The sequence below is a fragment of the Drosophila montana genome, unplaced genomic scaffold (genome assembly GCF_035044405.1).
Source record: "Drosophila montana isolate Dmon_TW-CO22-7 unplaced genomic scaffold, ASM3504440v1 contig_3626_1, whole genome shotgun sequence".
Taxonomy (NCBI): domain Eukaryota; kingdom Metazoa; phylum Arthropoda; class Insecta; order Diptera; family Drosophilidae; genus Drosophila; species Drosophila montana.
This window is the reverse complement of record NW_026998511.1, coordinates 83,565-96,419: the sequence shown is the minus strand read 5'-3', so window position 1 is coordinate 96,419 and position 12,855 is coordinate 83,565. Positions and strand designations below refer to the sequence as shown.

At 38.8% G+C, this 12,855-nt stretch overlaps 1 protein-coding gene across 1 annotated transcript; it reads right to left on the bottom strand.

Moving 5' to 3' along the window:
- Positions 1–1,883, bottom strand: LOC135435554 (microtubule-associated protein Jupiter-like). Its single transcript, XM_064692680.1, has 3 exons — positions 1,685–1,883; positions 1,160–1,597; positions 1–340 (listed from the first exon to the last, which is right to left on the bottom strand). Exons 1-3 carry the CDS (start codon positions 1,689–1,691, stop codon positions 195–197), a joined length of 591 nt encoding a protein of 196 aa, XP_064548750.1. The 5' UTR covers positions 1,692–1,883; the 3' UTR covers positions 1–194.
- Between the last annotated feature and the right edge of the window lie 10,972 nt (positions 1,884–12,855).

The window sequence follows — 12,855 nt, the reverse complement described above, 5'->3', positions numbered from 1 at the left end:
GAACAGCTCGTCCTTTGAAAGCTGTCTTATCCTTCGTGTTTTTTGCTCTGCTGCAGCTTGCTGAACCTCAAGGTATGCAAATCGCGGAGAGTGAGGGAAGCGCTCCCGTTTGCAATCTATACATATATATAATTTCCATGCGTTTTGTTATATTGAACGTGTTGGTTTGCAGGGCTGGCGAAAATTTGTACAAATTACCAAAGACCCGACGAATAGCCGCCGGGTGGAACACGATTACCATTGTTGTTGCTATTCATTGGCTGGCTGCCCTCCTTAATCGCCGGCTGTATAAAATCAGTTGCACCCGGCTTATAACCCTCTCCAGTAACTGGATTGCCCTCTACAAAGTGTCAAATAAATGGCGAAAGAAAATTAAATAAATAGATGCTGCGACGAATTCAAGCCGTTTACGAGATAGGCGACGGTATTTCAAGCGATCCCCATTGTTCTTCGATATGACGAAGATTATATAGAGGGTAATATATCTATAGTCTGTATAAGGTATACGAGTACCTAGCTACAAAGTTTGGTACATGAAGGTCCAATACTTCTCGAGCTATGGTTAAACTACCGTGTCTTAAAATCGATATTTATCGATACTAAATTGGGAAAAGCTCCCTGAAATATTCCTTAACTGCATATACTTTTACGAAAACCTATATACCAAGTTGTCTATTTATCTATCTGCAAGCTATGTTAAAAAACAAGATGCTACCAAAATCGATATTTATCGATACTACAAACATTGGAACATTATATATATTCCTTATCTGTATGTACTTTACGAAAACCATCTTTCAACTTGTGTATATATCTATCTTTGAGCTATGTTAAAAACAACAAACTACCCAAATCGATATTTATCGATATTATGAAAATGGGAGGAGGCTTTGTAAATGGCATCACAAGGCATCTAGCTCCATCAATTTTCGGCTAAGGCTCAAAAACGATTTATCAAAATCGATATTTATCGATTCGATGAAAATGAGTAGGAATATAATAAGCCCCGCTCTACGTATAACAGACGAACAATGAGTATCGGCATTTGAATATATCGCGAAATGCCTCGCCCATCTCTGTGCCAGTATCGTATCGTCTCTAGATTATATATATATATATATATATATATGTATATATCTATATGATGCAATAAACCAACCTCGATTCTTGAGCTTCTTTGGCTTGAGACCGCCGACACCGTCGCCGTTCAGTCCGGAGCCAGTTATCGGATTGCGCGAATAGAAGTTATCCTTGTTATCGAGCTTGATGCACGGCGTATGCGACTGTTCGACATAATCGCCACAGGGGCCGAGGGGCTCCTTTAGATCCGGCTCCGGGTCCATGTTGTTCAGCGAATACGGGCGATCCGGATTGGTGCTCGAGTCGCGGCGACTCTGCAGACAGACGTCGTGCTTGTCCGACTCGCTGAATGTATAGTTATCGAGCGGCACGGGCCCGATATCGTTATCTTTGCAGGGCCGATCAATGTCCAATATATCAACTGGCGGCTCCGACTCGGCGCTGGGTACGGCTGATAATGGACACGCCGGATCACGTTCGAAAGCAAGTGGTGGTCCTTGTATATCCTGAGCTTTTGCTGCGAAACAGAAACGATATTTCACGATATTTCGATTCGATTCGATTCGATTCGTTTTGATTCGATTCGATTCCGATTCGTACTTACTGCTCATATTGAGTGGGGCTGGGCTGGTAAACAATATATGATCTATATATAAAATATTTATATATATATTATTTAGCGCAGCTTGTTCAATTTATTACGATTTTCGCCCAAGTGACTTTACAAAATATATAAATAAAGCACAATGACTTTTTTTTAGTTTGTTTTTTTTTGTTGTTGTTTAAATGATTTTCGTTGTGTTCAGCTCTCTCACTGGACTTGGACTGAATACAATTTGAACAACAAGCTGGCAACTGAACAAACTCAACTGAAGTGCGAGACGCCGCCTGCTTTGTGTCTGCCTGAGGCTTTTGGTGTACGATGTTGTGGAGCTCGTGTCAAATGGCTTGACAAGCGGTTAAAGTTGACAGGCGAAATTTAGATTGCCGTTGCATTTGTTGTCAACTAAAGTCATGCACAAAACGAGCTTATTGTTTTTTTCTGTTATCGATATCTTTCATTTTGAATATATCGATAAATATCGATAAAAAAAATTACAAGAGCTAGGCAAGCCCAACTTGGTATGTAGCTTCCTATATGACATACAGATTGCAAATATTTTACTTATTCCATTCTCAAAGCGAGTTTCGAGTATCTACTCCCATTTTCAATTTACCGATAAATATCGATTTTGAGAGGGAATTTTTTGGGAATAACTCGAAAATTTTAAGAGCTAAATTACTTACTCGAGCTGGATCGCATGGTTTCTTGTGTGGTATAAACAAATTAGCAGTCACTTATTTATGTTATCGATAAAAATCGATTTTTATCTTGGTTGTTTGGGAATAACTATTGAATATTATGCGACCTCGGTGAACCCCAAACCAACACCCCGGAGATCGGACTTTAAAAACACCGAAGTTAATCACGTCAGCCCCTTTGCCCGTAGTATGAGGCATAAAGAAGAAGAGAAGGACATGCCCATTATCTGTTTATATCGGAAACTACAACTTGCGACTAGAGCAGACTTGATTTTCGATGAATCGAAATCGAAATAAACGAAATTCATGAGCAAACGCATACAAGTTATTTTCACTGCATATTTGTGCTGTGGTCCCACTGTGCGCAGTTCGTTCAAACGTTAATTGTGCTCGTGTGTCTGTGTGTGTGTGTCTGTGTGTGTGTGTGTGTGTTTTGTCACGGCCCGCATAATCCGCATGTAAAACAAATTAATAAATAAATAATAAATAATAAATGTGCGTAATAATAATGACTAAAGAAATATCAGAAACAATAAATTTTATTTGAGTAGCCGCCAAAACCGCCGACAAATGCCAAAAACAAAGGCAACAATTATTAATGAAAACGTTTGACGGGCCGTAACAGTAAACGCCGAGGGGCTTGTGGCGAGGGGGCGTGGCGACGGGGGAAAGGCGGGAGGCGGGCTGGGGCGGGCATGTCATGAGCATTTTATAAGCATTTTTTTCTTGTGCGCGTAAATAAAATTCGTAACAATATTAAAACTGATGCCGCGCGCAACAATAAATAGATGCAAAGGGCTAACGCGGAGTGAGAAGTTAGGGGGGGGGGGGGAAGCCAGGCTCTTTAAAATAATTTATCGCATGCAATATTCACGCACGCACACACACGCACATATATATTGTGTGCGTGTGCGTGCCGCTGGTTTTTGGCTTCTGCTTTTGTGCCGCTTCTTTAGCCTGTCGCACGTTTTCGCATCCGCATTTGTAAGCAAGTCAGGCAATCGCTTGCCCAATTAAGTGCGTTGAAGCACACGCACACACATAAATGTTATCACAATAGCTAATTCTCAAAAGTCAAAGCACTCGGATTTCCGCTCATAACAGTCAAATAAACAGCGCAGACACCTCCCATAACCAACCCCCCCCCCCCCTCTGCTGCCAGCTAACCACTTCAATGCTGCCGCGGCCCATTATTGCCACGCCCCCACATGTAAGCGCCGGAATTAAAAATGTGACACACACAAACACACACGCACACGCACACATGGGCGAATCAGAAGAACGGGAAAAACATAAAAAGTCGCTTCTTAAAATCAGAAAACAGTGAAAAGGCAGCGCTTTATTCAGCACAGTGGACCGACCATAAGCGCAACAAATGCTTTTTTTTTTTTGCATGCTTTAATATTAATGACTACATGAAATACGTAAATAAGGCAACGACTTTTTAGCATACTTTTGTGCGCATATATAAAAAAAAACTGTTATACAGTTAACAGACTTGTATTGGGTAATTATAATAAAACGATTTTTATTAGTTTTATGTGATTAATTTTATTGTTATTATTATTATTGTTATACATTTAAATTCTTATTTTTCTTATTATTATCTCAATCCCTATCAATATACATAATTGTTTATTCCCTCGTTTTTATTTACTGCTATTTCTATTCATTTTATAAGCTCACCCAACACAGACAGCTCAACTGTAAATATTCCCAGAGCGTGGGAGAGATGGGGGGGGAGAGAGTGAGGGATAGCAACTAGCTGATCTGCAAAACTCGCAAAAGTACCTGCACATTGCGCTCAAAAAGCGTTTCGCACAGCTTTTCGCTGCCCGCGGCCATCAGATGCTCAATGCCAGCTGTCGCTTTGTCGCTGACGTTGCCGCTGCCGGTGCCGCTGCCGCTGCAGCGAGTGCAGCAGCTGTCGCTTTATCGCAACGTCTTGCGCTTGCTGTAAGAGCTTCACTTTAGCTGGCAGCTGCGCTGCTTTTGTGAAAATCATTTGACATGTCAACGTCAAAGCGACGCGCAGTCGAATGTCGAACCCTTTCAATAGCAGCAGCAACAACAACAACATGCTCTCTCTCTCTCTCTCTCACTCTTTAACTCAGTGCGTTAAATAGTTGGAGAGTGAGCGCATTTACCGTTTATCTTTGCCGCTGTCGCCGTCGCCGTTGCTGCCTCTGCTTCTACTTTCTGAGTCAAAGTCAAGCAAAAAAAAAAGCGCAAATCAGCCACAATTGCCTCTGACAGACGCTAGCGCAGTCCCTTTGTGCGAATGGGAGTGTGTGTGTGTGTGTGTGTGTGTGTGCAATACTTTGTGACTGTGTGTACGTGTATTATTTGTGTGTGTGTGCGTGTGTATGGCTTTGACATTATTTGGGCTGCAAGCTGACAGATTTTCGTTACGGCAGCATTAAATTGAATTTTGACATTTCTTTGCATGCATATGCCAAATAGACACACGCACACGCACACGCACGCACACATTCGCCATTTGTCCCCGCCCACCCCCGCTTCCCACCCTCGGCGCCCTTTAACACATTTCTGGCATGCTTTGCTTGCGTTTGCCTTGCTCTTGACCAATGCATAAATAGATAGAAGAAAAAAAAAAGTACGAACAAATCAATTTGAAATTTATGATTGATTTGATTAATTTAAATTGAAATAAAACTTAATTAAGATGGAACAAAAATAAAAATGATATACACGCTCTTTGAGTGGCAAAAAAAATCATTTCAATTTCTACTCCAAATTTTTAGTTGGTAATTTTCCTCTTATTTTAAATATATACATATAATTCCCAAGCGAACACATATGATATATATATTCTTGATCAGGAAGGGAAGCTCAGCCGATTTGGGTATGTCAGTCTGTTTATATGTTTCTCATCCTTATGATCCGAGAAACTTTTTAGTCCACCAAAAGCAGAAAGAGCTTATTTTCTTATCGATATATTTCATATTTACATATTATCGATAAGAATCGATAAGCGACTCATACAAAAATACATATACATTTATGTATATATCCCTATCGTCTACCAAACGCAGAATAAGTTCATATATTTCTTATCGATATTTTCTCTTATTTACATATTTATCGATAAGCGACTCATCGAAATATATATATATATATATATATATCTAATCCATCTGAACGATAGAGAAACTATATTCTCCACCAAACGCAGCACAAGCTTATAACTTCTTATCGATATTTTCTTCTATTAACATATTTATCGATAACAATCGATATGCGACTCATTAAAATTTATATATATCTCATTCGTCTGAACGTACGGGAAACTAAATACTCTACCAAACGCAGCACAAGTTTATAACTTCTCCTATTTACATATTTATCGATAACAATCGATATGCGACTCATTCAAGTAGATCCCTTTACGCATAACGGAGCACTCTAACGGATCAATTATATAGACGACGAACATAGCTAATGTTTGTTCAAATCGAAAACTGGCCAAGGTCCGATGACTCCAATTTTAGATAGCGCCCAATTTGCAGTCGGGCCCAATTTGGGGGCCAGCAAATTGCAAAATTTCACTTTTTGCTTGATTAAAGACCAGGTGTATACAGGTGTGCGTGTGTGTGTGTGCGTGTGTGTGTGTGTGTCTGGTTAACGCCAGATCGAACCGGTTGCGACTTTGATGGCCATTCCAGCGCACTGGCGAGCACCTTGAAAATTAATTTCTCACGTTTCACGTACAATTTGTATGGCCGGAAGCGTTTTCAATGCGACCTGCCACCTGCCGCCTGCCACCTGCCGCCCGGATTGTCTGCCTAAGTTCTGCCTCCTGGCTGCAATCCTTAACCAATCCACCCAAATCCTGCCCTCCTTGCAGTAGTTCCAGCTAGCTGCTCGCTAATGAAGGTTTCATATTGTTGCTGGCTGGCTGGCTGGCTGGCTGGCTGGCTGGCTGCTGCTGCTGCTGCTCTTATACCCTGCAAAATCAAAGTCATGCAACCGGGTAGGCGCTACTCAGAGCCAAGCTCGAGTATCAGGCTAGTGCAGGAATTCCCAGCTACTTGATGTAGCTAACTTTCAAGTTTTTCACTCTCACAACCATTTAGAACGTCTATCTTTGGCATGCCGAAGACTTAATACCCTATATTGGACTTACATAAATTAAAAGAATAATTAACTTGAAAGAAAACCAAATTTACAAGCCGAACCACCGATCAAATATCCTCGTACTTTTCTATATATACTCATCAATCAAGTATCTTCTCAGGTTTCTATATATATTCATCAATCAAATATCTTTTCAGTTTTCTATATTTATATATTCATCAATCAGATATCTTCTCAGATTTCTATATATATTCATCAATCAAATATCTTCTCAGGTTTCTATATATCTTTATTCATCAATCAAATATCTTCTCAGTTTTCTATATATATTCATCAATCAAATATCTTTTTATTTGTATTTATATATATTCATTTATCTGGCAATCAATCCAAATATTTAAGAAGTGTCAAATGTGTTTAGCTCAGCTACATCGCCAACTAAACTTTCGTTTTGCGCATAGGGTATGTCGTAGTCCATCATTTAGCCAATGCGGCACACTCGAGCTTAGCCTCTGAGTTCGTTGTTGCTTTTGGCTCTGCCGAAGCACACAAATCGCCGCACGTACACAATGAGTCCAATTCCGCATTTGGCTCAGCCTGGCCAATAAGGCCACGCACCAAAATGCATTTGTGCACACACACACACACGCACACACACACATGATAGTGTGTGTGTAAAGTGATATTGATACCCTGCACCCAGCTTCAATAAGCGGTAAACCTACCCAACACAATTTTGTCTTGAGCTTTGGTTCGTGAACCTCATTTTCATGTTGGTCCATCCAATTTTTGTCACAATCAATCATTTATTTGGCTGATTGACTGACTGAGTGATGGACCGACTGACTAATCGACTGTATGACTGATCAATTGACTGAGTGATTGACTGACTGAATGACTTCCTAACTGATTCACTCAATCAAACTGATTGACTTTGTGACTTTTTGAATGCCTGATTGATTGAGTGACTGAGTGATTGAATTGTTAGCAGATTGACTGAGTGGTTATTTGGCTGATTAACCTTTTAACGGGCTGACTGACTAATTGACTAATTGATTGATTGGCAAACTGATTGAATTGACTAACCGACTGAATGACTGCCTCACTGATTGAGTGGCTGATTGACTGGCTGCCTGATTGACTGACTGACGGAGTGCTTGAATTATTGACTGATTGGCCAATTATTAAGTAATTGACTAATTGAGAGGCTGACAGACTGACTGACTGATTGACTTACTGACTGATTGCCTGACTTACTGACTGATTGACTGCCTGATTAACTGATTGTCTGTCTGACTGATTGAGTGACTGAATGATTGAGTGATTGACCGACTGACTGAGCCTGTGAGCTTGTGTGATTGTCTGAGGTGTCTGAGCGTCGCCGGCAGGTCGCCGGTTCAATGTTTTTTTATTTGTTTATTTAACTTGTTAATCACAAACTTGCATTTGTACATGCACAAAAATACTTTTATTTTCGGTCACTTTTATTTAATGTATGGAATCAAGCTAACCTTAAAATAGAAGTGTAATTTCTAACTGGTTTGCAGGGTAACTCACAGTCGGTCACTTTCTGTATTCCGTTTCTTTGTTCTTCTTTACAATAGTCTCAAGTTATTATTATTGTTGTTTTCGGTTTGGTTATTACGCGTATTAGTGTGAGCCCACCCCCCCTGACCCCCTTTACCCCTCTTATAACCAGCCCCCCCCCCCCCCCTGTACCACGCCCCTGGCTCGTGCGCGCCAGAGTTGTCATGCGTGTGGCCAAATTGGCCAGAGGATTATGGGTCTTAATTTTATGATTGCTTCTTTAATCAGAGACCTAACTGCACGTCAATTATGTCCGGACTGTGCTAATTGTTTCTCAGCTCCTCTCTCTCTCTCTGTCTCTCTCTCTCTGTCTTGTTTATTGTATTTGTTGTGGCCAACTCCTTTGGGCCAACTCATTTGATGTGGCCCTAATCGATGTGCGTTATTTGCGATTAGTCGAGCGCCAAATGAGCCACGTAGTCACGAGCATTTGCTCTGGTCTCCGGCTCCGGCTCCGACTCGGACTCCGGCTCCAGCTCCGACTCCGGCTCCGGCGTCTTGGCAATCATTTGTCTGGTTGCCGCTGCCCGACCTCATCCGGCCTCGTTTACCCGTGCTACAACCAACTGCTGCTGCTGATGCTTGCTCAGAGTTTTCTGCGGTTTCTGCGGTCCGGAGCATAATGAATGCGTGTTTAGCCATAATAAAATGTAGCCGCATTTCCCAACAAGCCACAAAAACATGGCACTATCCGCATACCTGATACACTCAGCGAACGAATGCTCTCGAAACTCTAAAAATTGTGCATCGCCAGTGCGAATCGATAAGTTATAATCGTATATGTAAGGCATTAAGGAGAACTCGATGTCGCAGCGTATCGATATACTTATCGACGATGCTTCCATTTATCAATATAGTCAACATCGATGCCTCAATTTATCGATATAGTCAACATCGATGCCTAAATATATCGATATAGTCAACATTGTTGCTTTAATTTATCGATAGAGTCAACATCGATGCCTAAATGTATCGATATAGGCCACATCGATGCCTCAATGCATCGATATACTGAACATCAATTTCTCAATATATCGATATAAGCCACATCGATATTTATCGATGCCTGAATGTATCGATATAGTCAACATCGATGCCTAAATGTAGCGATATAGTTCAACATCGATGCCTAAATATATCGATATAGTCAACATCGATGCCTAAATGTATCGATATAGGCCACATCGATGCCTAAATGTATCGATATACTGTACATCAATTTCTCAATATATCGATATAGGCCACATCGATATTTATCGATATAGTCAACATCGATGCCTCAATATATCGATATAGTCAACATCGATGCCTAAATGTATCGATAGAGTCAACATCGACGCCTAAATGTATCGATAGAGTCAACATCGATGCCTAAATGTATCGATACAGTCAACATCGATAGATAAATTTTACCAGCAAATCTATCAGCTAATAGAAAATGCTTTAAATCAGGCATAGCAAATGATTGTCTGTATACCCTGTAATCATTAAAAATTGATGAAAAGCGTTTATTGGTTTTGTGTAAATGTATGTAACACGCAGAAGCAAGCATTTCCAATCCCATAAAGAATTTACACATTGCTCTCTCATTTTGCTCTCATTTTCCTAATATCGATAATTATCGATTTTCTTAAGACTTGCTCTTTAAGCATAACTTAAACATATTAAAAGCTGAACATATTTACATATTGATTGAAAAAAATACTAAAATACCAAAACAAAAAAATACTTTACTACATTTGAAAACCTTCCTTATGACCTTTAAATATCAAAAAGCCTCGACTATAGTTAGAAGCCACTGCTCGATAAACACAACAGGGTATCAGCTAGTCGAGCAAACAGTCTTAAATGTTAGTTTACATACATTGGAAATGGATAAATGTTAATTTTTGAGATTAATTAGGAAGGCAGCCCTTGTTTTTTTTACGTGTAGCTGTAGCTGGCCCAGGGCCACCCGCAAGTTCTTGTTGTTGTTGTTGTTGTTGTTGTTGTTGTTGTTGTTGTTGTTGCTGCAACAAGAATGCAATAAAACATTTTGCAATGCAATGCGGCACCGCAATCATTTTGCAGTGCAACATGTGGCGCTTGGGATCGCACAAAAGCACCGACAACTAACCAAAATCCGCTTGCCCCCCCCACCCCCCCCCCCCCAAAAAGCTCCGGCAAATGCTTCTTCCTCTTCCTCCACACACACACCCCTCTCCCCTCATTCGTCCCGTTTGTCTAGTCATGCTGGAAAAAGTCGTAAATAAGTAATATGCATGTACTTGTTGTCCATTGCAAACAATATTAAACACTTGATCCACGACCCAGACGACTTGGGCATACCCTATAATCCGAATTTCAATTATTTTGTTTCACAAAGAACACGCATGCACTGGCAAACACAGCCAGTTTGTTTATGTTGCATTTTGGTTAGGTTATGTTGCATTTTGTTAGGTTATGTTGCATTTTGGTTAGGTTATATTGCATTTTGTTAGGTTATGTTGCATTTTGTTAGGTTATGTTGAATTTCGGTTAGGCTATGTTGAATTTCGGTTAGGCTATGTTGAATTTCGGTTGTTTATGTTGCATTTTGTTAGGTTATGTTGCATTTTGGTTAGGTTATGTTGAATTTCGGTTGTTTATGTTGCATTTTGGTTAGGTTATGTTGCATTTTGTTAGGTTATGTTGCATTTTGGTTAGGTTATGTTGCATTTTGTTAGGTTATATTGCATTTTGTTAGGTTATGTTGCATTTTGTTAGGTTATGTTGCATTTTGGTTAGGTTATGTTGAATTTCGGTTGTTTATGTTGCATTTTGGTTAGGTTATGTTGCATTTTGTTAGGTTATGTTGCATTTTGGTTAGGTTATGTTGCATTTTGTTAGGTTATATTGCATTTTGTTAGGTTATGTTGCATTTTGTTAGGTTATGTTGCATTTTGGTTAGGTTATGTTGAATTTCGGTTAGGCTATGTTGAATTTCGGTTGTTTATGTTGCATTTTGTTAGGTTATGTTGCATTTTGGTTAGGTTATGTTGAATTTCGGTTGTTTATGTTGCATTTTGGTTAGGTTATGTTGCATTTTGTTAGGTTATGTTGCATTTTGGTTAGGTTATGTTGCATTTTGTTAGGTTATATTGCATTTTGGTTAGGTTATGTTGCATTATGGTTAGGTTATGTTGCATTTTGTTAGGTTATATTGCATTTTGGTTAGGTTATGTTGCATTTTGGTTAGGTTATGTTGAATTTCGGTTGTTTATGTTGCATTTTGGTTAGGTTATGTTGCATTTTGTTAGGTTATGTTGCATTTTGGTTAGGTTATGTTGCATTTTGTTAGGTTATATTGCATTTTGTTAGGTTATGTTAGGTTATTTGAGGTTAGCTTCAATCGGTTTTGGTAAGGCTGGGCTGGCTCTTAGGTTTTATTTGATTGGATTGGGTTTTGTTATATTGGTTCAAGTTTGCGTGGATTAGGTTTTAGCTTAGACCATTTTAGGTTATAAGCGATTTGTTGAGCTGAAATTTGATTGGGTTATGTTTGGCTTTGTTAGGTTAGATTGGGAGTTGGATTCCAGTTAGAGATTTACTTATATATTTTGGCAAAACTGTGAGGCATGTTAATTAAAAAATGATTTACCTGGAAGCTTCGCTTTCGAAGAATAAATCTTCCAAATATATATTTAAATATATATATACAAATTTAAATGTTTAAATATATATTTTATTCGCCAGATATGAAAGATATACATAACATATAAACTAAAACAAAATTGTGTTTCATTTTTGTTTTGAATAAACCACGGACCTCGAGCCAGCTAATGAATAATGAACAATGAACAATGAGCAATGAATAATGAATAATGAATAATGAACAATGAACAATGAACAATGAACAATGAAAAATGAAAACTAATTAATAAATACTGAATAATCAAAGCTAAATATTTAATAATGAATAATGAATACTGACTAATGAATGGTGAATAATGAATAATTAATAATAAATATTAGATAACAAGTAATAAGTTACAAATAATAAATATTAAATGAAAAATGAATAATCATAATTATGAATAATGAATACCAAATAACAATTATTAAAAAGAATATAATGAAAATTCGATAGTTTTGACATTAGTATTGCAAAATACGCAAAAATAGAGAAATAATCAAGGAAAAGCAGGAGGCAAATGCATATGCGACGTTGCATGCTCTGCTTTGTGAGCACTAATTAATTAATTTAAATTTAAACTAGCTGCGGGGCAGCGGACTGCTGAGCAATTAATAAAAAAAATGTCATGAAACTTGCAGGCAAACAGAAAAGCGCAGAAACATTGTTTTACTTTGTGGCAAATAACTCACGAGGAGCTCCGGCGACATGCGTAAATGTCGCGTGTATGTGTGGTATTTTTAAAAAATATTTCCTGCTTTATTTTATTATTTTTTTTCCTATGTGCGACTTAACTAATTAAAAGTTTATTGCATTTGCCTGTTTTCGGGATTTGCTGAGCATTTTTTTTGCTGTTTGTTGTCGTTGAGTTTATTTTGTGCGGAATTGTATACCCAAAGTCCATGGGGGTAGAGGGTATAATGGGTATAATGTGTGTAAGAGGTTGTCGGAAGCAGTCTTAAGTCTTATATATATATTCCCGATCAGCCGAGTCCATCTAGCTATATATATTCGCTAGTCATTCAGTTTGGTAATATCGACAAATATCCAAGGTTTTCTCTCAGCATAACTCGAGAACTATCTGAGCTACATAAGCCAAGTTCTGGATGCAGGCACGCGTCTCTTAGACATTCAAG

What these genes read in the sequence shown, in the direction of transcription:
- LOC135435554 (XM_064692680.1), bottom strand. An exon ending in AAAGAAGCTCAAGAATCGAG is followed by an intron (nt 341 to 1,159) that starts GTTGGTTTATTG and finishes GACACTTTGTAG; the next exon opens with AGGGCAATCCAGTTACTGGA.